The sequence below is a fragment of the Mytilus edulis genome, chromosome 1 (assembly GCF_963676685.1).
Source record: "Mytilus edulis chromosome 1, xbMytEdul2.2, whole genome shotgun sequence".
Lineage (NCBI taxonomy): Eukaryota > Metazoa > Mollusca > Bivalvia > Mytilida > Mytilidae > Mytilus > Mytilus edulis.
This window is the reverse complement of record NC_092344.1, coordinates 120,308,970-120,334,156: the sequence shown is the minus strand read 5'-3', so window position 1 is coordinate 120,334,156 and position 25,187 is coordinate 120,308,970. Positions and strand designations below refer to the sequence as shown.

General features: G+C 33.4%; 3 protein-coding genes across 6 annotated transcripts; 2 read left to right on the top strand and 1 right to left on the bottom strand.

Moving 5' to 3' along the window:
- The first annotated feature begins 577 nt into the window (after window positions 1-577).
- Window positions 578-10,918, top strand: LOC139503736 (N-glycosidase YbiA-like). The gene is made up of 4 exons (XM_071293584.1): window positions 578-727; window positions 6,624-6,969; window positions 7,489-7,640; window positions 10,561-10,918. The coding sequence occupies exons 2-4, from the start codon at window positions 6,624-6,626 to the stop codon at window positions 10,783-10,785; spliced, it is 723 nt and encodes a 240-aa protein (XP_071149685.1). The 5' UTR covers window positions 578-727; the 3' UTR covers window positions 10,786-10,918.
- Window positions 10,919-14,430: 3,512 nt separating this feature from the next.
- Window positions 14,431-16,460, bottom strand: LOC139503726 (uncharacterized). Its single transcript, XM_071293575.1, has 2 exons — window positions 16,362-16,460; window positions 14,431-16,238 (listed from the first exon to the last, which is right to left on the bottom strand). The coding sequence occupies exon 2, from the start codon at window positions 16,234-16,236 to the stop codon at window positions 14,986-14,988; it is 1,251 nt and encodes a 416-aa protein (XP_071149676.1). The 5' UTR covers window positions 16,237-16,238; window positions 16,362-16,460; the 3' UTR covers window positions 14,431-14,985.
- Window positions 16,461-16,516: 56 nt separating this feature from the next.
- On the top strand, window positions 16,517-21,854 carry LOC139503692 (uncharacterized). 4 transcript variants are annotated; one of them, XM_071293537.1, is made up of 2 exons: window positions 16,517-16,630; window positions 19,903-21,854. In XM_071293537.1, the coding sequence occupies exon 2, from the start codon at window positions 19,905-19,907 to the stop codon at window positions 21,165-21,167; it is 1,263 nt and encodes a 420-aa protein (XP_071149638.1). In that variant the 5' UTR covers window positions 16,517-16,630; window positions 19,903-19,904; the 3' UTR covers window positions 21,168-21,854. The 4 variants fall into 4 exon arrangements, with proteins under 4 accessions (XP_071149638.1, XP_071149628.1, XP_071149652.1 ...); XM_071293527.1 differs by lacking the exon at window positions 16,517-16,630 and adding an exon at window positions 19,013-19,185; XM_071293551.1 differs by lacking the exon at window positions 16,517-16,630 and adding an exon at window positions 19,246-19,322.
- Window positions 21,855-25,187: the final 3,333 nt, after the last annotated feature.

The window sequence follows — 25,187 nt, the reverse complement described above, 5'->3', positions numbered from 1 at the left end:
TTTAGTATACATACTGAAATAAATGTTTTAAATATTCATCGAAGAATGCATTTCGTGTTTGGGAAACGACGACAAGCTCCTTTTTTCGCATTAGTGTGTGTGTGTGGGGGGGGGGGGGGGGGTTACTTAAAAAAATCTATAAATGAACTATATTATCGTTTGTCAAAAATTATACACATATTGGATACTGACACAATTCCACATGATATGTTTCTAATGATGACATGTGATCTAATTCATTATTAAAAAAAAAATCAGCTACACTTTCCACCATTTTCAAAGCAACTCTTTACATCCCCTAAAAATCTAAAAAAAATAATAAAAAAAATACCACCCAACCCCAAAATAAAAACAAACAGAAAGACAAAAAACTTAGAAAAACAAAATAAAAAAAACCAAAGGAACACAAAAACAAAAGCAAAGCAAAGCCGTGCATATCTTGGAAAATAAAAGATATTTCGCATAATTCTTAATGTCAACGGTCGTCCTTCTTTTTAATTCACTTTTGTAGTTACAAATACTTGTAATCGACAGTAAAATATCATACATTTACTCATATCTAATTATCGAGATCTGATTATCGGAACCTGATAGTTTCACACGACGTGTTGTTTTCAGCTTCCACCATGAGACGTTCTTGAAGTCACAATATCAGTTCCACTCCCCTTTCTAAAACTCCCCTTCACAGCATCGTGCATGAGAACGAAAGGACAAAACTACCACAAAGGTAATTAAGACCGAATTTAATTTAAATTTGAAAGGTCATACATCATTATGACATTGTAAAGATTGATTTAAAAATAAAACATCCCTTCCAGATTATTTCCAGCGGTCAAACACCAGTTCTAAAGCACCTATTACAAATCTCAAAAATGACTTTCATCTTTACTGAAGACTTAAGTTGACATGTGTATATTGACCCGTTATTTTGTATGTTCAAAACTGATCTCTCAAGGGGGAGGGGAAGCACAGGCATTTCAAGTGACGGGGGGGGGGGGGGGGGGGTTGCTACCTCATTACTTATTTGATAGGGGTTGCCGCTGGAGTTCTGTTACCCCACCCTTAGTTTTCATATAATTTAGATTTTAAAAATGAATACCTATGTAATGCGTAAGTAAAATGTAACATTTTCCAGCGACACGTCCTGTCACCTTGTATGTAGGAAGTGCCCTCCCCCTGGGGAGATGTAGCATGTCTTCAGTTTCATTTTGTATGAACCATGTCATAGGTTAATATGAGGGGGAGGACAGGGGGTACCCTTCTCCCTTCTCCTATCCCGTTCTCCTTTCTCCCATTAGAATAAAACATCTCCTTTTGAGATACTTTTTCTTGAAATATTAGAATTTTTTTTAAAAGGAGAGATATTTTATTTTTTCTCCTTTCTTCAACTTTTTCTCCTTTCTCCCAGCCTTCCTCCCCTTTCTCCTACCCCCTTTCTCCCTGTCTCCCTTACCCCTGTCCTCCCCCTCTAATATGGCACAGGAACAACGACAGCGGACAAGATTCGTTGTGGTCGTAGATTGTTGATCATTGTTGGTACTGCTACTAACTTTTAAAACCTCTATATTTAAAGAGAGAAAAAAAGATGAAAAGAAGAATAAAATTGAGAATGGAAATGGGGAATGAGCCAGAGACTACAACCCGACCCACAGGCACTAGACGTTCTGTCAATAGTATAAAAATATTGGCAATTGGAAGAAAATAGTGTCCATATATATAATATAGAGCCCCCCTAAATCCGCCTCTGATAATCAATCAGCCGTGACAAAAGCAGATATTTAGCGTTGTGATCAAAGCACTGGCACGTGTCTCAGAATTTGTTTTCCTTATAGAACACAATGAATATATTACACACAAGGTCGCGAATTCCGTTATATGCCGATTTCTCGGTAGTCAACCCCTATAAAACTTGTTATGCCGTAAATCTTAATTGATTTATCTAAACAATGGTATATAAAACGAGTACCTTAATTATGTCAAACGTAATTATTGTGTCTAAAGTCGAGAAATCGGCATATATAACTCAAATCGTCCATAATTCTATACTCGTGAACGCGTCTTTCTTTTTCATTGCTCCGCACCGGACTCTGTACCATGATATATGTCAATTACTGATAATCAACAGAAGCCGGTACCAGTGTATTGTACTGTCTGAATTTTATTGTAAAATGTAAACGGAAAGTAGCTACGATTTTCATTAATTTTTTTTTAATCTGCATGCCGGATTTGTACAAAAAGTTTAGTAAGTATGATAACCACTATTTCAACGTGCAAAACCTGAATTATTTTTTGTCTTCTAGACAATAATTCGATGTTAAGCCAACCCTTATTCATATGACCTATGTTGATCTTAACTCCATAGTTCCCAATGCGCAATCGCACATTGTGCCTCGAAGGGAAAACTGTCGAACGGAGGAATGTTATCGCGGAAATGGAATATGAATTTACAGTTTTCGCTAGAAAAGAAACAAACATGAGGTTCAGACAAGTTATTGTAAATTGAAAAAAAAAAAAAAAACGGCGATGAGATCGGTCATTAAAATTACTTAAAACACCTGCCACACAGGCAAAGTAAAACAGAAGTAGCCGACGGTTTACGTAATGTATACATTTCTAAAATGTTCCAGATCACATGAAAATAAATCGCGACGTGTTCATTATTGTCCAAATTATGTTTATAAATTAACGGTAAGTGATCTCCCACCTTAGAAGAAATTAGAAATCAAATTCCTACAATTTAATATTATTCTTCAAGTGTATCCTTCACGAAGGCCCCGATTCAACACACGAACACGTGTATACATCTATTTATATCTTGGTTATCTCACTCGCTGTGTCGGCAAAGTTCGGAAAGTAAACCCGATGCGCAACCATGGCCAACTATTGTCCTCAGTGTAAGCCAGTACGAGTTATCGCGCATGATTTTGATTTCTTATCCGTCTGATCAGTCTTTTCTGTGTGTGATAATATCTTATCAAGACAACATGCTGAGTTTGTAAAGACAATGTTGACACTCGTAAATAATTTGACTAACCTAAGTAAACAATATTATAAATATATGACACTGTAGCATGCTAGGTTCCGCGGCATGAATACGAGTTGTATAAAGATTATAAACTGACTTTATTTCCCGAAAGATATACAATTCGATTTTACCGAATATCAAACCATGCATACAAAATAAAAAGTTGAAAAAGGACAAATATGAGATCATGATTACCAAACATATATATATATATATATATATATATCTTTCGACGTATAAACCCGAATATGAGACAGCGTAGAATTTGAATATACATACACAAACACAAACTCATTGCAACATTTTGCTTTTTTATTAAAAGAATAAATTCACTGATTTTACTCTTATTTTCAGTTACCTCCCAGAATTGTTTGTTTATCAATATTTGCTCTAACTTTTCAGCCACGATTTCTGAGAGAAAAATTGGCCTTCAACACTAAATGCTTAATAGTACGTTTGCCCGCGACGATGCAGTTTAATAATACTTTTGCCCGCGACGATGCAGTTTGTTTATAAATCACAATGGAAAACACGCTACAGTACATCACCGTATTGTCCTTTAAATAGCATTAATTTTGCTATGTGAAAAAAAGACAAATGTCGTATTAATAATTCTAATTTCTTTAAAAATGTCTTCAGTTAAGACAAACTGTTTAACGATTTGAAAAGCAGCGTCTTCTATGTAAAATAAGATTGCAGATTTTGGCACTTCTATCACATTCACTGCCTACCTATAAAACAATAGACAATTTTTCAAATTGGATTGTTTTTTTAAAGTTTGGATGTTCCGAAGTGACAAAGTTTTTCTATAAAAGATCAGTTTGCGGGTGATCTTAGAATGGACAGTATACCAATACATATTTCTCAGTTTCAACAATATTTATGCACGCTTCACATGTTCGTTGATGGATGGAAAGGTCTCTCACTTACAATAATGATATAGTCTTAGATTACTTTTTTTTATATAGATATAAGCCAATCGAAGCACATACTAATGAATTTATATACTGATATTCTCAAATTTTCCTAAAACCGTAAAGAAAGTCCCGCAGAAAAAGTGTTTACAATAATGTTCCGAGTATAATATATAAAAAAGGGGGGGGGGAATACCCTACCCAGAAAATAATATTACTGATATGTATAGGAAAGTTTAAACCACGGAACTGACTGAACTTGACAGTGTTATCTGAAATTCACAACAGGTGATCAAATGAATGATGAAATTTGTGAACTTCACACGGATATCTTTAGAAAACATGCTAATCGAAACAACAGGGGTCGCAGGCATCTGTTAGCATGTACAATACTAAATTTTAACGATTCCAACTATCTCATTCATTCGATAAATGAAAAAAATAAAAAAATCTGCAAATACATGTACAATATAAATGCAAGAAGATTTCCGGGGATGAGTTGGTATGAGTTCCAATGAGACAGCTCTCCGTAAACTTTACCTTAACAATACAAAAATTAAAATAAGTTTCCTTTTTAATACAAATTTTACATAAATGTTCAAGTATAAAATTAAATATATTTCCCGATAGAAACTTCTAAAAGGAGAGAGACAAATTAAAATTAATTATATATATATATATATATATAAAATTGATGAAAGAAAATTTGACGTTTAAGATTTCATTCCAAATCCATCTACTACAAATGATCTTCTGAAAGTGTTACTGCATCTGAAAAATTTAAGATAATGACACTTTTCCTGTTTCTTCAAAACTAATTGGTCTTTTTAGAACATGAAAATAATATATATAAAATATGTATCTATTACTTCTATGTAAATCAGATGAGCATGTTTAAGTATCAAAATTGTTTAGTTACGGCCGCCTAATTATTTAAAAAAAAACTTTTAAAAAGATATGTAAAAAAATTGCAACAAAAAAAAATCATTTTAGATGGGATTTCAATTTTTTTAATACGCTTCACGAAAAACATCCAAAAGTCTGAGTTAATGTAGTAGTGAAAGATTTTATATTATCAAAAATAAAGAAAACTGACGGCTGGACAAAAGAAATTCTTTTAAATTAAAAGTTACACTTCTTTTACTTTATTTACTGAATTTTTAAATTCATGATATAAAACTTTGTATTAAATGTATAAATATTTTATATGCAAATAGATTAAACTTTGTTTTGTGACTTGTGATCGAGCAATTTACTTGGTAGGACCATGGAAGTACTATATCAATATAATACTTCCATGGACTTAGAATTTTTCTCGCAATCTTCAAACAATGACAATAACTCCAGTTTTGGATAAAAAAGGCCCCGATTCATTAAATTTTCTAAAATATCAAATATATATCATTGGAAAGATTATAAAGCAAAGAATATATATTTATGCCAATGAATTTATTTCTAAAAATAGTGAAAGATGTAATCATATATGAAAACTCCTTTGCAAACATTTTTGATTTTGAATTGTATGAAGTAATAGGGAATGAACCACTTTTTTTAAAATGAAAATGGCCGTAACTTCTGCTATCCCGATTCAATTATAAAATATGTCATTAGAAAGCTAAGAAAATGTATTTTCTAATGTGATGCCAATGAAAAAGATATTTATTTTTGTTTACTGTCAGCTAACCAAAATTCAATATTTCCTTTAATAATCTATAGTAAATTTATCGATATCGATTGCGATCAAATTTAGCGCATGCGCACTGCGAGTGCTGATAATAGTTGCGTATGACGATATGAATTATCAATTTTAAACACTTCTGTAGTTTATGAAAACATTCTAGCGATGTTATTGCTTATTTTTAGTTCATAATTATCTTTTATTTTAGCAGCTTTAAAATTTTGACCAAATCGTAGCTACTATAAAGACGTATATCAAGAATCCGAAAACATGACATCTGAAGTAATATTAAAAACGGAGTCGCCTTGCAATTAAAATATTGATGGTAAAAGAGCAAACCAATCTGGACTATTGGTCAATGGCAATCAATCAAACAATTTGATATATCATGTACACTGTAACACCAGCAAGAGACCACGAATTTTGACTTGGATATACAAATATGGTCTAGTGAACGTTTCCATAAACTGATAAAGGGTCGAAGTGATAGTCATTTAAGTAGGTGTATGGGATGCATGATAAATGTCTTACTTTCCATTTTGTCTATGACACATGTGTTATAGTAGTCTCAGATTTTGTAAATAGTTAAGTCCTGTCGGAGAGGGGCAAATTGAGTCCCCCTCTTTTTTCATGTCTTTAAAATCCTTGCAACAATTTTTTGAGGGTCGGTCAGAAGCTTAACCATTGCTATAAAACATTTCTCCTCTATTCTTAAACACTACCATTTTACCTGACGACTTTCTTATTTCCCGGCCTTTATCTATGTTTAAAAAATTAATTATACGTTGCTCTCGTCTCCCTCTTTGAAATGCATGTTACATGTCGAAAAATTGCTTTCAATAAGGGATAGCTACGGCCTATTCAGTTAATTGTTGCAAGTGTGAATAGTGTCTATCACCCTACACAGAACATAAGACGTAATGTCTCCTCTCAGACTAAACGGTAAGTCGTTCTTTCAATCTAAAATCTTATATAATTTATTAGTATAAAATACTTTAATTTGCAGATGACGGCATATACAGACAAACGACGTAATAACAGACTCCAGACTGGTGGATATAACGCGTATATGTTTCCTGGTTGTTATGGTAACTGGGGTTACTCTAATATGAACTGGGGATACAGAGACTGGGACCGATGGAGTTCTTCACCAACTTACAATAAACGTACAGGAAGTGGACACAAATCAGTCATGAACAAACCACGTGGGGACTTTGGGCACAAAGAAACAGATAGCTTTGTGTATTTCTTTAGACAAAGTTCGCCATTTAGTCAATGGTATCCATCAGAGTTCTCAGTTGATGGTCGCAAATTTAATTGTGCAGAACAATACATGATGTTTAGAAAAGCCAGTAAGTATGTGAATTTTCGTCCTTGGTTTATAACAATTGAATGTATTCCATTAATTTTTCCTGCAGCTATCCCATTTATATTCTTATATTCTTATGAATATTGATATACTTTATACTTCTTATAGGCCATGTTATTACTAGTAGAAGGTAAACGAATGATTGTATTTGATATGGTCCATAGGCGGATACAGGGGGGGGGGCAGGCTCCCCTTTCGTGAAAAAATTTGGTTGATTATACAGGGAATCATTGGAGCATGACTGGAGAGGGCCCATCTTAGGTCAGTCAGCGCCCCCCCCCCCCCCCCCCCCCCCTTTAGGAAAAGTTCTAGATCCGCCACTGATACCAATATGTGAACTGTCTGACATGATTTGGCTCAAGCTGAATGAATGGTTCGAAATTTTTAAACCTATGCTGTTGCTCTGGTTGCCTCCTTGACAAAGTCATTTTTGAAAAAAAACATCGATTGATTGGCTTCTGAAAAAAAGAAAAATAATGAACAATATAAACTTTTGTTTTAGAAATACTAAAATGTGACTGGATATCTGAAGCAATAATGTCAGAAAAGAATCCTGCAGAACAGAAAAGACTTGGAAGGTTAATTCCAAAGTTTGATCAGAAGTTATGGGATTCTGTACGTGAGGAAATTGTGAAGAGCGCCACCATGGCCAAGGTGAGTATTTCTACAAGTTGTGGGACTCTGTAATTGAAAAAATAGTAAAGAGCGCCACTATGTCTAAGGTAAGTTATTCCAAAAGCTGTGAGCTTCTGCACGTGAGGTAATGATAAAGAGCGCCTCCATTGCCACGATGAATTATTCCAGGAGTTGTGGGTCTCTGTACATGAAGGCCTATAGTAAAGAACGCCACAATCATGCATTGCCAATGTAAGTTATTTAAGAGTTGTGGGGTTCTGTACCTGCACACCTGTTGCATTCTGCATAAAAAAAACTGAAAAGAACACCAAAAAAGTCACGGTAAGTTATTCCAGAAGTTGTTGGCTTCTGTACGTGAAGAAATGGTAAAGAGCGCCAACATGGCCTGGGCTTCTGTACTGCAGACCTATAGTAAAGAGCGCCATCATTGTATGGAAAATTATTCCTGAGGTTGTGGGATTCTACGCGCGCAGACCTATAGTAAAGTGCGCCACCATGTGTAAGGTAAATTAATTCGAGGTTGTAGATTTTGCACGTGATGAAATAATGAAGAATGCCACCTTTGCTAAGGTATTTTGTTGGATTCTACATTTGAGGAAATAGTTAAGAGCGACCACCATGGCCAAGATAAAGTATTCCAGATATATTGGAATTCCCTACATGGAAAGAAAATAAAGGATGTCACCATTTGTAAGGCAATTTATTTCAGAAATGTTTAGAATACTGTACGTGAAGATGTATAAAGAGGGTAGTCAGACATTATAAGATTCCCTACGTTTTAATACGTTCGTTTACAGGACGTATTATGGTTTACCTGTGTCCATCCGTCGTCAACATGACTCACAATAAATCAAAATCGCTTTAATCAATTACCATGAAACTGGGGAATTGTTTATATCTATTGACGTAAGCTTCCTTAAAAAATCATATTTTTAGATTTCACGTGTCCGAGTTATGGGATTATTTTCATTAAAAAAAGGAAGAGGGTGGGGGGGGGGGGGGGGGGCGATTTTCCAGTTTTCGATGACATAGAAGTTGTGGAACTTTATTCGTTGAAATAGTGACGAGTGTATCGTAGGCTCATGGTGCAGCTGTTTATTCTTTTATTCTTTTATACATAATACATAAATCAGGCCATTTGAATTGTTTTACATTTGTCATTTCGATTCCATCATCTTCAGACTCTAAATAGTTGTTGTAAGTGGCACTATCACCACACAGGTGGTTGAGAAGTTAAGTGCATTTGGAAATTGAACGCTTGAGTCCGGTACTAATCAAATAGCTCTGGACACAATTGTACAATTTGTTTTCTTGATTTTGAATGATGTGTCAGCTTTCTGACGATCTGCTGAAATAATATCTGTGTGATGTCTTCTAACATGGCTCCTGTTTAGCTCACCTGGTCCAAAGCCACAGTTTTATCTGTATCCATCGTCTGTCGTCGTCCGTTGATTTGAAAATAATCTCTGAAACTACTCGGACAAATGGAATAAAAGTTGGCCACCATCACAATTGGGTTCTCAAATTGGAAATTTACATCATATTATCCCTCCTTTTAACTAACCTGGTCGACATTGCTGAAAATAGAACACAGAAGTAAATGCAAGTGTTGTCTAACATCTTAAAAGCTGTTATAGATAATGGAAATGTGACATAAAAGATATGCTAAGGATGTCAAGATCTACAACAAAATTAATAAATCAGATGGGGAATGAACTGGCTAATCCATGTCTTGTTTACAGATGACTTTTGATCTGCAGTTTTCATCCGACATATGTCCGTCTCTATTGTCGTTGTCAGAATATAAAAACTTATCACTGTAACCATGAAAGAAATACTTTTAAGAGTTTTTTTCTGCATTTTTATGTCGCTAGTTGTAGTGGTAATACGAAAACAACACCAGAGTCAGGCTTGTCTTCTTCTAAAATGTAGTAAGTATTACGCATTCATATTGATTTAATAGGTCATAGATCATAGGTCCATCACGCCGGTGTTTGCACCGCATTTATTTTATTTGGTATCTACCATCAGTCTGTCTTCAATCTGTTTAAGCTTTCTAAAAATCTTGTCTAAATACTTAGCTTGTTTACAGTTCAAAGGTGTGTAATAAACATGGTAATTTACACCACATGATTCCGAAAAGAATATTCTTAGCTTTTGGATGGCGCAAGTGTTTGTACATTATGTATGACACTTATATCATTTAGCTGGTAAGGAAGTTTTGATTGGGGAAGCTTTTTAAGTTTTCAAGTGTATAAACGACAACTGCAGTTAAAAAATGCATGGAAAACTTCCTTCTCATGATGAAAAATATTTGACTGAACTCAATGACCTAAAAGTAAACTCGAGGTGACATATAAACAGTATATAGGCAAACAAACTACAAAAGGGTTAATTTCCTAATTAGATTAGAATCATTCAAAACAATTTGGACAGCATGTAGACGTTTAGCTCACCTGGCCAAAAGAATCAAGTGAGCGTTTCTCACAGCGTCGTCCGGAAACTTACAAAAAGCTTCAATCAAACTACTGAGCTTTTAAATTAGGGTATATAGTTTTAAAAATGTGTCCGATGAGCGAGTTTCGACTATTATTTGAAAACAGCAATGAATAGAAAAATGTTCCATTGGTGAGATCTACTTACTGTCCATTTATTACAATTTAACTGGTCATAAACGGAAAAATTAACCTGATATCGAGTGATTGCTGAGCATAGGAGCCCCACACTCGTCTTTTTAAGTCTTTGTTTAGACCTGACTGGGGTCGAACCCACGAACATCACTAAAAAAGCACACTTACATGGGAACATTGAAGTAGCTGTGTTTAGATGACTTTGAATATTTCAAGGAAGCAACAAAAACAAAATTGAATACTGTAGTACTAGCATACCAATTTGTAATAATTTCATAAATATGAATTGTACTTAATTATTTTTACAGTATTCCCAGAATAAGGAGTTAAAAGAACACCTGATTAAGACATACCCAAAGACTTTGATATTGGCCAGTAAAAATGATAAGATTTGGGGAATAGGACTTCGATCAGATGACCCAGAGGCTCTAAACCAGGAAACATGGAATGGAAAAAATCTACTGGGAAAAATACTGACAGAAGTGAGAGACGAGTTGTTAAAGGAAGCAGGATTCTTCGAAAGAATAGATTAACTCATCGCTATGAACGTTTTTAGAAAGAATAGATTAACTCATCCTCATGAACATCTTTTTCATTATTTTTTCAGTGAACTAATTTTGTAACATTCAAAGTTTATGAGATAATAAACTTGGACATATTTTGAAATAGGTATTTGAATTTAATCTATTTTGTATTTGAAATATAAAAATGTTTGAACAGTCAATACAACAGTATTTGATTTGTCTTGAAGCTTTTAGGTGAAAGTGTGAGTTAAATAGTATAAATGCCGTGTTAAAAGTTATTGAACGATCACTTGGTAGGAGGACCGTATGATTTCAGTACACCACATCTATTTTATTTGATAATCAATCTTTCTCACAGTACAGCATCTGCTAAAATAAACATTATGATGCTTGCATTTAAAAAAGTATGCACTGTACTTATAATCATATTTTGTATATCATGATAAACACACTTAAACTCGTCATGCGCAAAACCAATGTATTTTTATGCCCTAGCTAGAGTCATTATGTTTTACGGTGTTTGTGTGTCCGTTCGTTTGTCTGTCCGTTCTTCCCTCTGTATGTTTCGCTTCAGACTAAAATTTAGTCATGGTAATTTTTGATGAAGTTGAAGTCTGAACTTGAAACGGAGTTGAAATGTTCCCTTTTGTATGACCTTTTTAATTTGAATACAAAATTAAAGTTTTGACCCCCAATTTCACGGTCCACTGAACATTGAAAATTATTTTGTTGAGCCTGCGATTTAAGTCGCAGAAAGGTCGACATAGGAATTTTGATTTGGCGGTGTTAACTAACTTCTTAAAAGCTTTATATTTAAAGAGGTGAAGGCCTTGATGATTCATACTTTGTATATATATATAGAAGCCTTGTGTTACAAAGTCTCCATTTGTCATATTTCGATTGTCCTTGACTTCATTATTTATGGAACAGTGACTACTTGAAAAAAAAGTTAAGAATTTTTGTGATGTTAATTTGTCTTATTATGATTGGATAACTATATTTGGTATGTGCATACCTTGGAGGATCCTTATGCCCATCAGACAGTTTTCACTTGACCTCGACCTCATTTCGTGGATCAGTGAACAAGGTTAAGGTTTGTTGCTCAAGTCAATATCTCAGGTACTTTAAGCAATAGGACTTGTATACTTGGTGTATGGAAGGATTGTAGGTTGTACATGTCCAACTGGCAGGTGTCATCTAACCATGACCTTATTTTCATCGTTCAGTGGTTATAGTTTTTGTGTTTTGGTCTGTTGTTCTTATACTGTATGCAATAGGTTTACACTATTTGATGTATGGAAGGATTGTAAGGTGTACATGTCCAACTGGCAGGTGTCATCTAACCATGACCTAATTTTCATCGTTCAGTGGTTATATTTTTTGTGTTTTGGTCTGTTGTTCTTATACTGTATGCAATAGGTTTACACTATTTGATGTATGGAAGGATTGTAAGGTGTACAAGTCCAACTGACAGGTGTCATCTAACCATGACCTTATTTTCATCGTTCAGTGGTTATAGTTTTTGTGTTTTGGTCTGTTGTTCTTATACTGTATGCAATAGGTTTACACTATTTGATGTATGGAAGGATTGTAAGGTGTACATGTCCAACTGGCAGGTGTCATCTAACCATGACCTAATTTTCATCGTTCAGTGGTTATATTTTTTGTGTTTTGGTCTGTTGTTCTTATACTGTATGCAATAGGTTTACACTATTTGATGTATGGAAGGATTGTAAGGTATACATGTCCAACTGGCAGGTGTCATCTAACCATGACCTAATTTTCATCGTTCAGTGGTTATAGTTTTTGTGTTTTGGTCTGTTGTTCTTATACTGTATGCAATAGGTTTACACTATTTGATGTATGGAAGGATTGTAAGGTGTACATGTCCAACTGGCAGGTGTCATTTAACCATGACCTTATTTTCATCGTTCAGTGGTTATAGTTTTTGTGTTTTAGTCTGTTGTTCTTAGGTTTACACTATTTGATGTATTAAATGATTGTAAGGTGTACATTTATTGATAGGTGTCATCTGATTTATCTCATTTTAATAGTTCAGTGGTCAAAGTTGAGGAGTTTTTTTCTTTCTTTCCAGTACTATATGCAATAGATCAATTATAATCATATTCAAAACAGTGTAGCTGTGGCCATTAATTGACGACCTTAAATTATCCCATTGACCTGGGCAGATTATGTGAACGTTTGTCTATAACGACCACTGCTCACTACTTACTTATTATAGAATTTAAGCTGTTGGTCACCAAAGGTTCTTAACGCCTTTAATATTAAAATAATTCGAAAAATTAATCAGGAATAACTATGTTTTGATTTATATTACTGATACAAATCAAAACATCGTGTTATTCCTGATTAGTTTTTCTAATTACTTTATTTGGGTGTTGAGAACCTTTTGTGACCCCACAGTTTAAGTGTCTTTAACAAGTACACAGTGAGCAGCGGTCGTTACAGACAAACGTTCACATAATCTGCCCCTGTCAATGGGATAAATTAAGGTCGTCAATCAATGGCCACAGCTACAGTTTTGAATATGATTCTATGTTTTGTGTATGGAAATAATTTATGATGTACATGTCAGTCTCCGAGGTTTTATTTGAAATTGACGTTATTTTTACGGGTCATTGCTGTGTGTTAAGTTTTTGTGTTTTGACAAGTTTTTACTAACTTTAAGCACGAGGTCAAATGTATTTGTTGTATGGTATAGTTGTAAGTTGTACATGTCTGTCTGGCATGGGTCATCTGACCTTGACTTCATTTTTAGGGTTAATTGATCAATGTTAAGTTTTCTTGGATAAATCTGTTTCTTATAAACTATAAGCAATAGTTCAACTATATTAAGTGCATGAAAGTTTGTGTGTACATGTTGAGTTTGCGTGATAATTGTAATTTGTAAAGCTTTATATTTAGGACCATCAACATAATATCAATAGTTATTAAAGGAGGCGAAACATTTCAGCTTGTTGATTAAGCATAACGTTTTTATCCCCCCAAACATACGACGATATTTAGTGATAATTTAAATGTTCTCAATCAACTAATAGAAGTTCTTGTGTAAGTTGTTTCTTGCACAAATGTTGGAATGTCAACGTACATTTTCGATTCCTGCTTCACCCAGTTTTTTAAACCAAACGCTACCGTATTTTCATCTCCACTCTGGAGAGAGTTCAAGTGCTACCTTTGGTCAAGAATAATGTATTTGGAATGAGCGTGACTTTGATCAACCAATATTTGGGGCAACATTGTTATCACTATTGTTGGCTTAATCTGTCAAGGGTAGAGAGGAAGGGAGCGAAGATAATGTGACGTAGTAATCAGAGACAATTAACCCGCGAGCTGATACATAAGTGTATTCTTTTCTAGCGTTTTTCTTCCATTCAAAATACAACAGCTCTCATCGGTAAAAAAATCACAAAGACATTTCCATTACTATTACATTGAAAGTTTAAGGTTCTTGCAAGAAAATTGGCAACAACCATACCGGATCCGCCAAAATACCCATACAAACACACATCAGAGGGGTTTCCTTCAGGTATATTTTACACTTCAGTCACGAAGTCATCTAAGAACTTATCAATATTAACTACATAGGTTGAATTTTAGGTTAAAAATATACACAAATCGAATTGAACCGTAATATATGAAAATTTCTTACCTTTATATAAATGTAATCCCTAAAATTGACAACATACAGAAAATACAGACTAGATATAAATTGTGGCAGGCAGTACGATTTCTATAGAGAATTTATCTTTAACTGGAAGAATTCAATAAGTAACACATGATTAAAATGTTGAAAATAATGTAAAATGCCTGAACAAAAATCTCTAACGTCAATTATACTGAAAAAGTAAAGCGTAAAATAGTTCAAGCTATACGACATGCTTGTATTTCAGTTGTATTTTTACCAAAAAAAATCCTTTTTCTGACTTATAAATTACATAATAAACTATAGTTTTAGGTTTTCAATGCGCTCCAACTTCGTTATTGGTGTTGCCTTGCAGCTGTTTCAATTCAAGAGTGACAAATGACTCTTGTTTAGACAAACCGTGCGTCTTGCATAATTAAATGATAATCCTTGTATCTTTGAGTATTGTTTAAGTTTTGTCATGATGTATGTAGTTGATTGCAAACAAAGCAGCTAGTTAATAGTTATCAAACTAACATTTCAAAATATTGAAAGACTTGCACATTTCATTTGTCACATTTGATAATGTTGTAAAGCTTTATATGGTTGCCGTCGATTTCAACAGCAAGTTTCCTCAAATCAGGATTGTAGGAAATGTAACGAGGACGCTTAATTCTATTGTCTTCGTCTAACATAGAGTAAACTAATCCATCGACAGCATTCATCTGGATTATCTTGTTTTCTGTACTGCTGGCAACAAACAGAATATTGTTGTGGAACACAATTCCTCTAGGACTTCCGACTTTCACTGTCCAGATCAGACCACCTTTAAAATCGACACAGTGAACCGACTCCTTTACTATATCGATTACAAATATGACCTGTTTTGTATAATCTAAGGCAAGGCGTATTGTATTGCCAGTGAATTGTCCAAAGTGTCTGGTATTACCCGGTATGACACACATTTCTCTAATGTTTTGATCATAAATACGAATTGTGCCATCTTCTCCCTCACCGTGTTCAACAGCAAAGTGGTCTTTATTATAACCAATACTGTAAGGTTTTTCTTTCACTTTAATCGTTTTGTGAGTACGTATCTTATTATGTTCGACTTTATATATTTTTATTTCCTTTTTATCAGCAATAGTGACTACTACAAAATCGTTAGCAGAAGCAGCCATTCCTCTTGGATCCTCTTTTATATCCTTTGCCATTTCAAATTTCAATTCACTGCTATATAATTTCAAACTCCGATTTTTATAATCGGCAACAATAATTCTGCCATCGGAAAGAATTACTATTCCACGAACTCTTGTTACTTCTTTGTCTCCTGGAGCGGAACTCATGAACTCATGTGCAAATATACCCGAGTGTGGACCTTTCTCAACTTGAACCTGTGCATGCACTAGTTCCTTTGGACGTGAAACTATAGAAGTTCTTTCAGAGTAAGCACCAAAGGAAGTTAAAGATGCTGTTTCGTCTCTCGCGAGTTGTTTCGCGGTTATTGCATAATGTTCTTTGGTTGCTTTAAGCCTTGCATGTTTCTGTGTACAGTTGTCACAAAGTAACTGTTTACAGTCTAGACAAAGAACTACTGCCTGCTCTCCGCATTCATTGCCACACTGGACATCAGTTGAAGCGTGAGTTATATCTGTATCAAGATGTGATGCATCTAATAAGACGTGGGAACGTGTCGCTTTACATTTCATATGATAAGCGGTGCACTCAGGGCAATAAAGCTGCTCACAATTGACGCAAAATGATTCTACCTTTTCATCCTTTTCGCAGCCATCACAAGCTGTTGATGCAGCTTCCATTCCTACAGTAAAAATAAAAAATGATTTAATAAATTTTGATAAAACAAAGTTTGAGCATTGAATTTCATTAATATTTTGATTAAAGTCTATGGTAATGTTGATAATTGATTCCCGAATAAACTTACCGCTTATAGGTACTACTGGACTTACATGTAGGTTGCAACACAGAGAGTTGTTTACTTTTACGTTTAACAATATGGCGTCACCTGTATAAATTTCTTGTATTGAAATTGAGGTTCGTTTTTCACAGGTAAATTTTAAAAATAAAACTGGAAAATCTGTTTTTCCTTGTAACAAACATTTACGTTAAATCATATTTACTATCAATATATTGATCATTTTCGGGTTTGTAACCCGAATACCAGCGCATGGTCGAAGGTAAATTATACATACAGTGAGTACAACGAGTCTTTATATTTACACTAATAGATATTAAGAGTTAATAATATGATTTCAACTTTTGGGAATTTTGGGTCCTGAATGCTCTTCGACCTTCTACTTGTTTGGCTTTATAACTATTTGGATCTGAGCGTCACTGATGAGTCTTTATGTAGACGAAACGCGCGTTTGGTGTACTAAATTATAATCCTGGTACCTTTGATATCTATTTACACCACTGGGTCGATGCCACTGCTGGTGGACGTTTCGTACCCGAGGGTATCATCAGCCCAGTAGTCAGCACTTCGGTGTTGATATGAATATCAATTTTATGGTCATTTTTCATAATTTCCTGTTACAAAACTTTGAATTTTAAAAACTAAGGATGTTCTTTTCCCAGGAATAGATTACCATAGCCGTATTTGGCACAACTTTTTGGAATTTTGAGTCCTCAATGCTCTTCAACTTTCTTCTTGTTTGGCTGTACAACTATTTGGATCTGAGCGTCACTGATGAGTCTTTATGTAGACGAAACGCGCGTCTGGCGTACTAAATTAAAATCCTGGTACATTTGATAACTATTCACACAATTTTGCTTTCTTAACATCAGTATCATGTTCAAATTAGTCTTTTACGTCAGAATAGCTGAAACATTTCAAATTTGGCTTAACTCTGACAATTTACCCATTTATGATTCGATCTGATGAGTTATGTCATTTTTAACTGATTGTAATAGTTTGTTCATATGGTGTGCTTTAAAAGCTCTGGAACATGTTAGATGAGGATTGAGCGTTCAAAAACATGGTTAATCCCGCAACATAGTGTATGTGCCTAGTCCAAGTTAGGAACCTGTAGTTTAGTGATTGTCAATCATTTTGTTTTCGTAAATAGTATATATTTTTTTTATAAATTATGCTGTTAGTTTTCCCAATTGAATTGTTTCATATTTTTATGTCGGTGCGATTTATAGTCGACTTTACGGTATGTGTTTTTCTCATTGTTGAAGGCCGTACGGTTGCCCATAATTATTTACACCCACGTGATTTGCATTTTTTAACACATCTCCTTATTTTTATAGTGTGATGAATTATGTCTGATTAATTCTTTCTTTAATATTCTGTTCCTCTGCGAAATTTTGATTTCCTCTGTAAAACAATTCTTCCCATTATATTCTGCATTGCTTTCAAATTTGAAGAGTCAATTTTGATAATTCAAACAATAAGAAAGATGTCTGTTAAAATGACGACATTAGGCGCAGCCTTTTTCTATGCGAAAAAATCATAAACACTACGAGTGGATACAATTGTAAATATATTCAACACAGTCGATCAACTACTCGACCGCATTACCAAAATTAAAATAAACATGAAAAAAAATTGATTCAGTTGAGCTGGTTTAGTTAATATGAAACCTCGATAAGCTACATCAAAACTCAATATATAGAATACAAAAAAATATAGACATTTTATATTGTAAAAAAAACACATAAAAAAGACCACTTTATAAAAAGAAAGAATGCGATACAAAAAGGTTATAAAAAAACCCAGAGAAAACAAGCAAAAAAATGATCAAAAAAAAGGAACAAGAATGTGTCCAAAGTACACGGATGCCCCACTCGCACTATCATTTTCCATGTTCAATGGACCGCAAAATTGGATAAAAAATATCATTAGGCATTAACATTAGAAAGATCATATCATAAGGAACATGTGTACTAAGTTTCAAGTTGATTGGACTTCAACTTCATCAAAAACTACCTTGACCAAAACCTGAAACATGCACTTTCATTTTCTATGTTCAGTGGACCGTGAAATTGGGGTCAAAAGTTTAATTTGGCTTTAAAATTAGAAAGATCATATCATAAGGAACATGTGTACTAAGTTTCAAGTTGATTGGACTTCAACTTCATCAAAAACTACCTTGACCAAAAACTTTAACCTGAAGCGGGACAGACGGACGAACGAACAGACGGACGGACGAACGAACGGACGAACGAACGGACGGACGAACGGACGGACGAACGGACGCACACACCAGAAAACATAATGCCCCTCTACTATCGTAGGTGGGGCATAAAAAGCTATACAAAATATAAAAATCCTAAAAACACAAACAAACAAACACAAGATAACACAAATTTAAACAACACAAACACCATAGCTTAATTATGAGCAGCAACCATATATGGTTATATTGACTTTTGAAAAAGAAAAACCTGATATTTACTGAAAGTTTTAGACTTTAGATGGACCCGTCTATTATTTGTAGGTCTGTACGGTCATATAGGTCGTCGGGCCTTCAATATTATTACACACTTTGGTTTTAAATATTGCATGGGGTTTGCATGTTCTTAGTGAAGATTAATGCAAACAACTGTTATATCAGGTTACACGATCCATGCTCTAAGAAGATCATTCATGTGCGATCAAGCACCAAAATGCATACACTATTTGTAAAGGATGATTGTTAGGTTAAAATTGTTAGTGGGAGGTTCATCATATTTTAAACTGACAATATTTTCATCCATTACTGGAATGTTTTTGATTTGGTAAACCTCAGATTCTGAGAAAGGTAAACTTTTAAAATATCGTTTTCTCTTCTAACCCTATGTATTTTTAAATAGATGAATGCATATAATATATTTATTGATACATATACATTTAAAATCTAACCAAACACAAATGGTATGTTATAACTGATTTAAAAAGGTAAGCAGATAGGTACACTTCTCTTTTATTTAATATATTATTTAAAATAACGGATGCAGCCAGTGAGATGTTTCGATTTATTAATTTTTATTTAAACATATATCATAGATACCACTACTAAACCTTGTATATACACCAGACGCTATTATTGCTGTTACATAGAATAATTGAGTCGATCTATTATTCAATTGTGATATTCAGATATAATTTAATGGTACCTTATATCATTTTTTTTTATTGCTAATACCTAATGGTATGCAAAAGTTAGTTCAAATCACGTTAGACATACGAGGCTTTGAACGATAGAACTGTGAAAAGGCCATGTTTCTCCATTCAATTCAAATATATTTGGAAGTAATGTTTAATTTCCCCATTTTGATGATATGTCTCCATTATTTCTCTTAGATTTTGATATCGTTAGTTAGCTTTGAGTTTCGTCGTTTTGTTTTTTATTTACAATGTTGACGATCAGCGTCATTATGACTCTGATAAACATGCTGCTTTAAAAAAGCTGCAAATCGTCCAATAGAAATAGTAAGTTATCTAAACCATTCTAGTGTGGTTTTTGTTTATCATTTAGATATGGCAACAGTTTCAAAAGTCTGCGATGGATGTGATGAAGTTACGGAAACCTTAGAAGTATATTGTGCAAATTGTGACCAAGCATTTTGTCACGATTGCACGTTGTACCACAGAAAACTGAAGTCTACTCGCATACATATCCTGGTAGATGCATCACACGACATAACCGACTTAAATCTAAGCTCAGTGAATGCCAATTGTGGTAATGACTGTGGTGAACCAGCAGTAAGTCTGTGTATCGACTGCAAACAGTTACTTTGTACCAACTGTACGAACAAACATTCGTCACTTAAAGCAACGAAACATCATATCGCAATCGCGGCTAAACAACTACCAATAGATGAAACCATATCAGTAGTTTCCGATCGTCAAAGTGTTAGCGACAATCGCAGGTCACTGGCATTTACTCAACATCGTGATGACTCATTTCAAGCACAAGTACAAGATAACGGGCCATTTAGGGGACAATTTGCGAATGAATTAATGAGCTCTGCTCCGGCTGATAAAGAAGTTACACGAGTCCGAGGAATAGCAATTCTGTCTGACGGTAAAATTGTCGTTGCTGATTACAAAAATCGAAGTTTGAAGCTATTCAAACGTGATCTAAAATTTGAAATGGCAAGAGAACTGAAAGACGATCCTAGAGGTATTGCAAGCACACCAAATGATCTAATAGCGGTTACTATTGCTGATAAAAAGGAGATAAGAATTTTTAGAATTGATAATAAGATACGTACTTATAAAACATTCAAAGTAAAAGAAAAACCATACAGTATTGCATATCATAAGGAACATTTTGCCGTAGAGAGTGGAGAAGGGGAAGATGGTGCCATTCGTATTTATGAATTGGGTGGAAAGGAGTTGTTTGTCATACCCGGAAATACAAGAAGCTTTGGGCAATTCACTGGCAATACTATACGTCTCGCACTAGACTTTGTGAAAAAGACCGTATTCGTTGTAGATATTGTAAATGAATCCATTCACAGTGTTGATTTTAAGGGGAATTTATGTTGGTCAGTGAAGGTCAGGAGTCCACGGGGCATCGTTATGTTCAATAATATTCTGTTCGTGGCAAGCAGTGAAGTCAACAGAATATATCAGATGAATACAACTGATGGATTGATTTACCATCTCCTTGACGAGGACAGCAGAGTTAAAAGACCGAGATATATTGCCTACCAACCAGAGTTGAAAATTCTTGCAGCGGAAATCGATGGCAACCATGTTAAACTTTATAACATCGAAAAGTTAGGTACGAAATAACCAAAAAATATTTTTGAATATTGTTACAGCGATTCTAAAATTAACTTATTTTAAATTGCTTAGGTTGTCATTTATAGAAATTAAGCAGTAAAGTAAATATAACATATGCAAATATAATATATGACTATATCATATCACAACGTCTGTCATACAAACGATAATCGTCTATAAAATATGGGAATTAATATAGATTATTTCAAGGTACACAAGTACAGATTAGTACAATTTTAAAGAAATTTGAAATTGACAAATGAATGGAATTGCTATATCACACTCTTGTGTGTAAATGATCAATTAACATATCATATTTATATGAAATATTTATGCCATCTTCCCTATAACACTTTTGTCCATACTTCGATCTCAATTTCACACTCTGCTTAATTGAAATAGGATTTCCACATTTAAATTGAGAGTGATAAATAAAAAAGTCAGTCCTATTACACTTCCAAAGTCTTTCATTTGTTTATATATTATCTCTGTTATTTTTATTACCATTATGATTATTATTATTAATTATTTGTTTAGTTTTTTTGTATTGTCTATTTTGTTTTTATTTATTCAATGTGTGTATCAACCAAATATTGTATTAAAAATGTATTGAGGTCCTTTTTCTGTACATTTTACGATTCATTATAGAAAATGGAGTATTTATATATTACTTTTGATTAAAAATTAATCCAAATATGTTGCATCCTAATAATTGCTGTCTTAATGAAGGTAGGTACATTTGGTTTATGTGGCTTGTTCGTTTCACTTAACATCAAACTATTCGCTGAATTGTTTTCGAGAATCCGAAGCTGTGTAAATCTTTTTTTTTGCTTCTTTATATGATGCTTGAATACCAGAAAAAGAACAAAAGACATTTTTTTTTCAAATTGAATAGTATCGGAATATACTTTATTGCTTTGATACATAAGATGCAGTCGCTACCTTATGGTTATTGTTTTTTTTTACAACAACAAATTTGACTTTGCTCGTTTTGTTCACTTTTCGTTATTCCTGCATATTGCGACAATCAGTTATTGTGGTGAATCTTTTAGATGGCTTCTTTTACGCGGAAAATCTTGTATATGCTTCTTTATATTTTACTATAAATACAAAGCCAGTCATAAAAACGTTACAAAGCGGAAAACAAATTTGAAGAATTAAATTCGATTTTCAAAAATAGACGAACGTCGTGACTATCGAAGTAATCATTCATATAGTCCTGATTATAGACAAGTTATAAATAACATGATAGTGATTATACAAAGATTAAATTGCTGAAACGAAAGTTGTATCGTTAGAATCATCAGTAATTAGAGAAAGGCTTTAACCGGCAACATACATCAATTGAATATTATAAATAGATTCAAAAACCTTAAACCAGGTTTTTTTAAATAAAGAAGACAAAGGTATTATTAATACTAAGAACATATGAATTAAATAATGAACAACATTGCCATTGAGCTATTTGGCAGTTTCATCCAAACATTGCAGTTGGTTTATAGTCAATTTTGATAACTGTTTTTGGTAATAAAAACCAAAGACTCGTTAAACTGAAGATACTGCGACTTAAAAGTCGACCAAGCTTCCAATTACAAATCATTATATTAATTTCTGCTTTTATTGAGCACGATGAATATATTTTGTTAATTTTATAGCTACCTGGTCACATTGTATTGACTTACTTTTATCAAATGCGTTTCCATTCACCTTCCGAAGTAAAGGTTTTTAGAAAAATGGAGAAAACAAACAACTTATGAGAGAATATAAAAGTTTATGAATGCTACATTTAGTGTTAATATAATCTCTGATAAGTTCCTTCATGAACAAATCGGTTGCACTGTTCTAATAGATACCTAATGTTTATAACCATTAACACTATCGTGGAATATTTGAGGTCAAAATAATGCTCAAGACTTTAAAAATCCTTAATAATAGGATTGGTGTTCGTTGTTAGCCAAGGCTCTCTGTTGATGACCGTACCTTGACCTACAATGGTATACTTTAAAAAAAAATGTATCTTGGATGGAGAGTTGTCTCATTGGCACCCATACCACATTTACCTATATCTTTTTAATATGCACTGTACCTACGACTGATTATTTCAAGTCTGTAAAAGGTCATAGAATAATCAAATGATAAAAAGCTCAATAGAGATAAATAACAGCCTGCTTTATGCTTTAACATTAAATAAACATCGTTTATCAAAACAGTTAAAAAAAAACACATCTACAGGACTAGAGTTCTTCCTGACTTGGACACATTAATATGTGACAAATTAAACATATTTTAGCTTTATAGCTTTAAGATATAAATAAATATTTAATTAATTATAGTAAGTCAAAAGTATCGAAACAATTCAATTGTGTAATACACTGGTTCAGGGATTTAGTTAAGGATTGTTATTGTTATTGATTGATTGTAGACATATCGTATATCTTAACTGAAATATGTTTATGAAAGATTTAAACTGGCTAAACTTGTGTGTTTGTTTGGATGTTGCTAATGGTGAACATTATATATAAATAATATAACGTTACATTTTATACATCACATAGATGTGATACAAATAGATGTTTCTGTGTATGACATGAATATTAATGATCTATAAATGATTGTATAACATCGTAAATATCATCAAGGTGGTTCAGTCCTGTCAATACATTATCCTTATCTTTAAAATAAATCATTTATATGAATTTTACAATTTGAGCTAACTGTGTAAAATAGACTGAATTAGTGTTAACTCGTTGTAGGAATAAGAAATTGTTGCAAGTGCATATAACAATGATAATTTCTCGAAAATCGGTTATTCTCCGAAATGTATCATGTGTATTCGAGAATACTACTTGCTCTAATATTCTACTGATGGGAAGGGTTGTAGTTATCGGATCATATACAACTACTTTGGATGATGAAGAAAGTTATCATATAAATATTATTATGAGAAATTTAGCCATGCTAGAAGTTTATGAGTCAATTATCATTCTTCGATAGCACTGACAAATGCCGAAAGATAAATATTAAGACAACACTTGTTTACCTTTGTGAACAGTAATGTTAACACAGGGTAAATATGTAATATATGTGTATTTAGCTTTCAAGACATTTTACAATATCAGAAGAAGTGATGCTTAAATGAAATATGTCCGTTTCCTAAACCGAAAGTAGAACCCAACAGCCCTTTATTTACGTAATTTCTGCCAATCTTATGTTTCTCTCGGTTTTAGTTTGTAACCCGGATTTGTTTTCTCTCAATTTATGAAATTCAAACACCGGTGTACTACTGTTGCTTTTTTTAGTAAGGTATATAGGATTGTGTTTGGTTCATATATTAATTGCAATATACATCTGTATACAGTGATAGTCTTGCTTGTTAAATTCTCCATGCTGTATTTAAAACTAAGTTATATTTAATTTACATAATCATATAGTGCGGTGAACGATACAGTGTTGTAACGTACTCGTATACTTGTAAATTATCAATGTTTTTTTTTATAATAGTGATAAGTAAATATCATTATTTTACAACATACAATAGAAGAAAGTAAAATGACAACAACAAAAAACGAACTCAAAGGAAAAATGAAAACGCAATGTCCTTACCACATGACAAAATTGACTTCGTTCAGACATTTCCTTATGTAAGAAATATCAGATGAAACCTGGTTTTACAGCTATTTAAACCTCCAACTTGTATGTCAGTCGGATGAAGTACCATTATATTGACAACACTGTTTGAACATAACAAACAGACATGATATGTAAAAATGTCAAAAATAGAGACAAAATCGTCAACACTGTGTTATAATCTTTATCACTATAACAACAAACTAATATGTTAACAAATAAAAACAATTTGACATATAGACAAGACACATAAGCAAAAAATGAAAGAATAGATGGATTAAACTTTAAAAAGTTTACCTAACATGATTATATGATATATGACAAACATGCCGTTAAAAACCACAATACTTTTCAGAAGAAATGGTCCCGTCATTTAAATTATTATGTGTTTTATTGCTTTCT

Bases quoted from the DNA above. Each gene is read 5' to 3' on its own strand.
- LOC139503736 (XM_071293584.1), top strand. From the start codon at position 6,624: ATGACGGCATATACAGACAAACGACGTAATAACAGACTCCAGACTGGT. The intron at 6,970-7,488 runs GTAAGTATGTGA...CTTTTGTTTTAG, and splicing joins CATGATGTTTAGAAAAGCCA to AAATACTAAAATGTGACTGG. The intron at 7,641-10,560 runs GTGAGTATTTCT...TTATTTTTACAG, and splicing joins AGAGCGCCACCATGGCCAAG to TATTCCCAGAATAAGGAGTT.
- LOC139503726 (XM_071293575.1), bottom strand. From the start codon at position 16,236: ATGGAAGCTGCATCAACAGCTTGTGATGGCTGCGAAAAGGATGAAAAG.
- LOC139503692 (XM_071293537.1), top strand. From the start codon at position 19,905: ATGGCAACAGTTTCAAAAGTCTGCGATGGATGTGATGAAGTTACGGAA.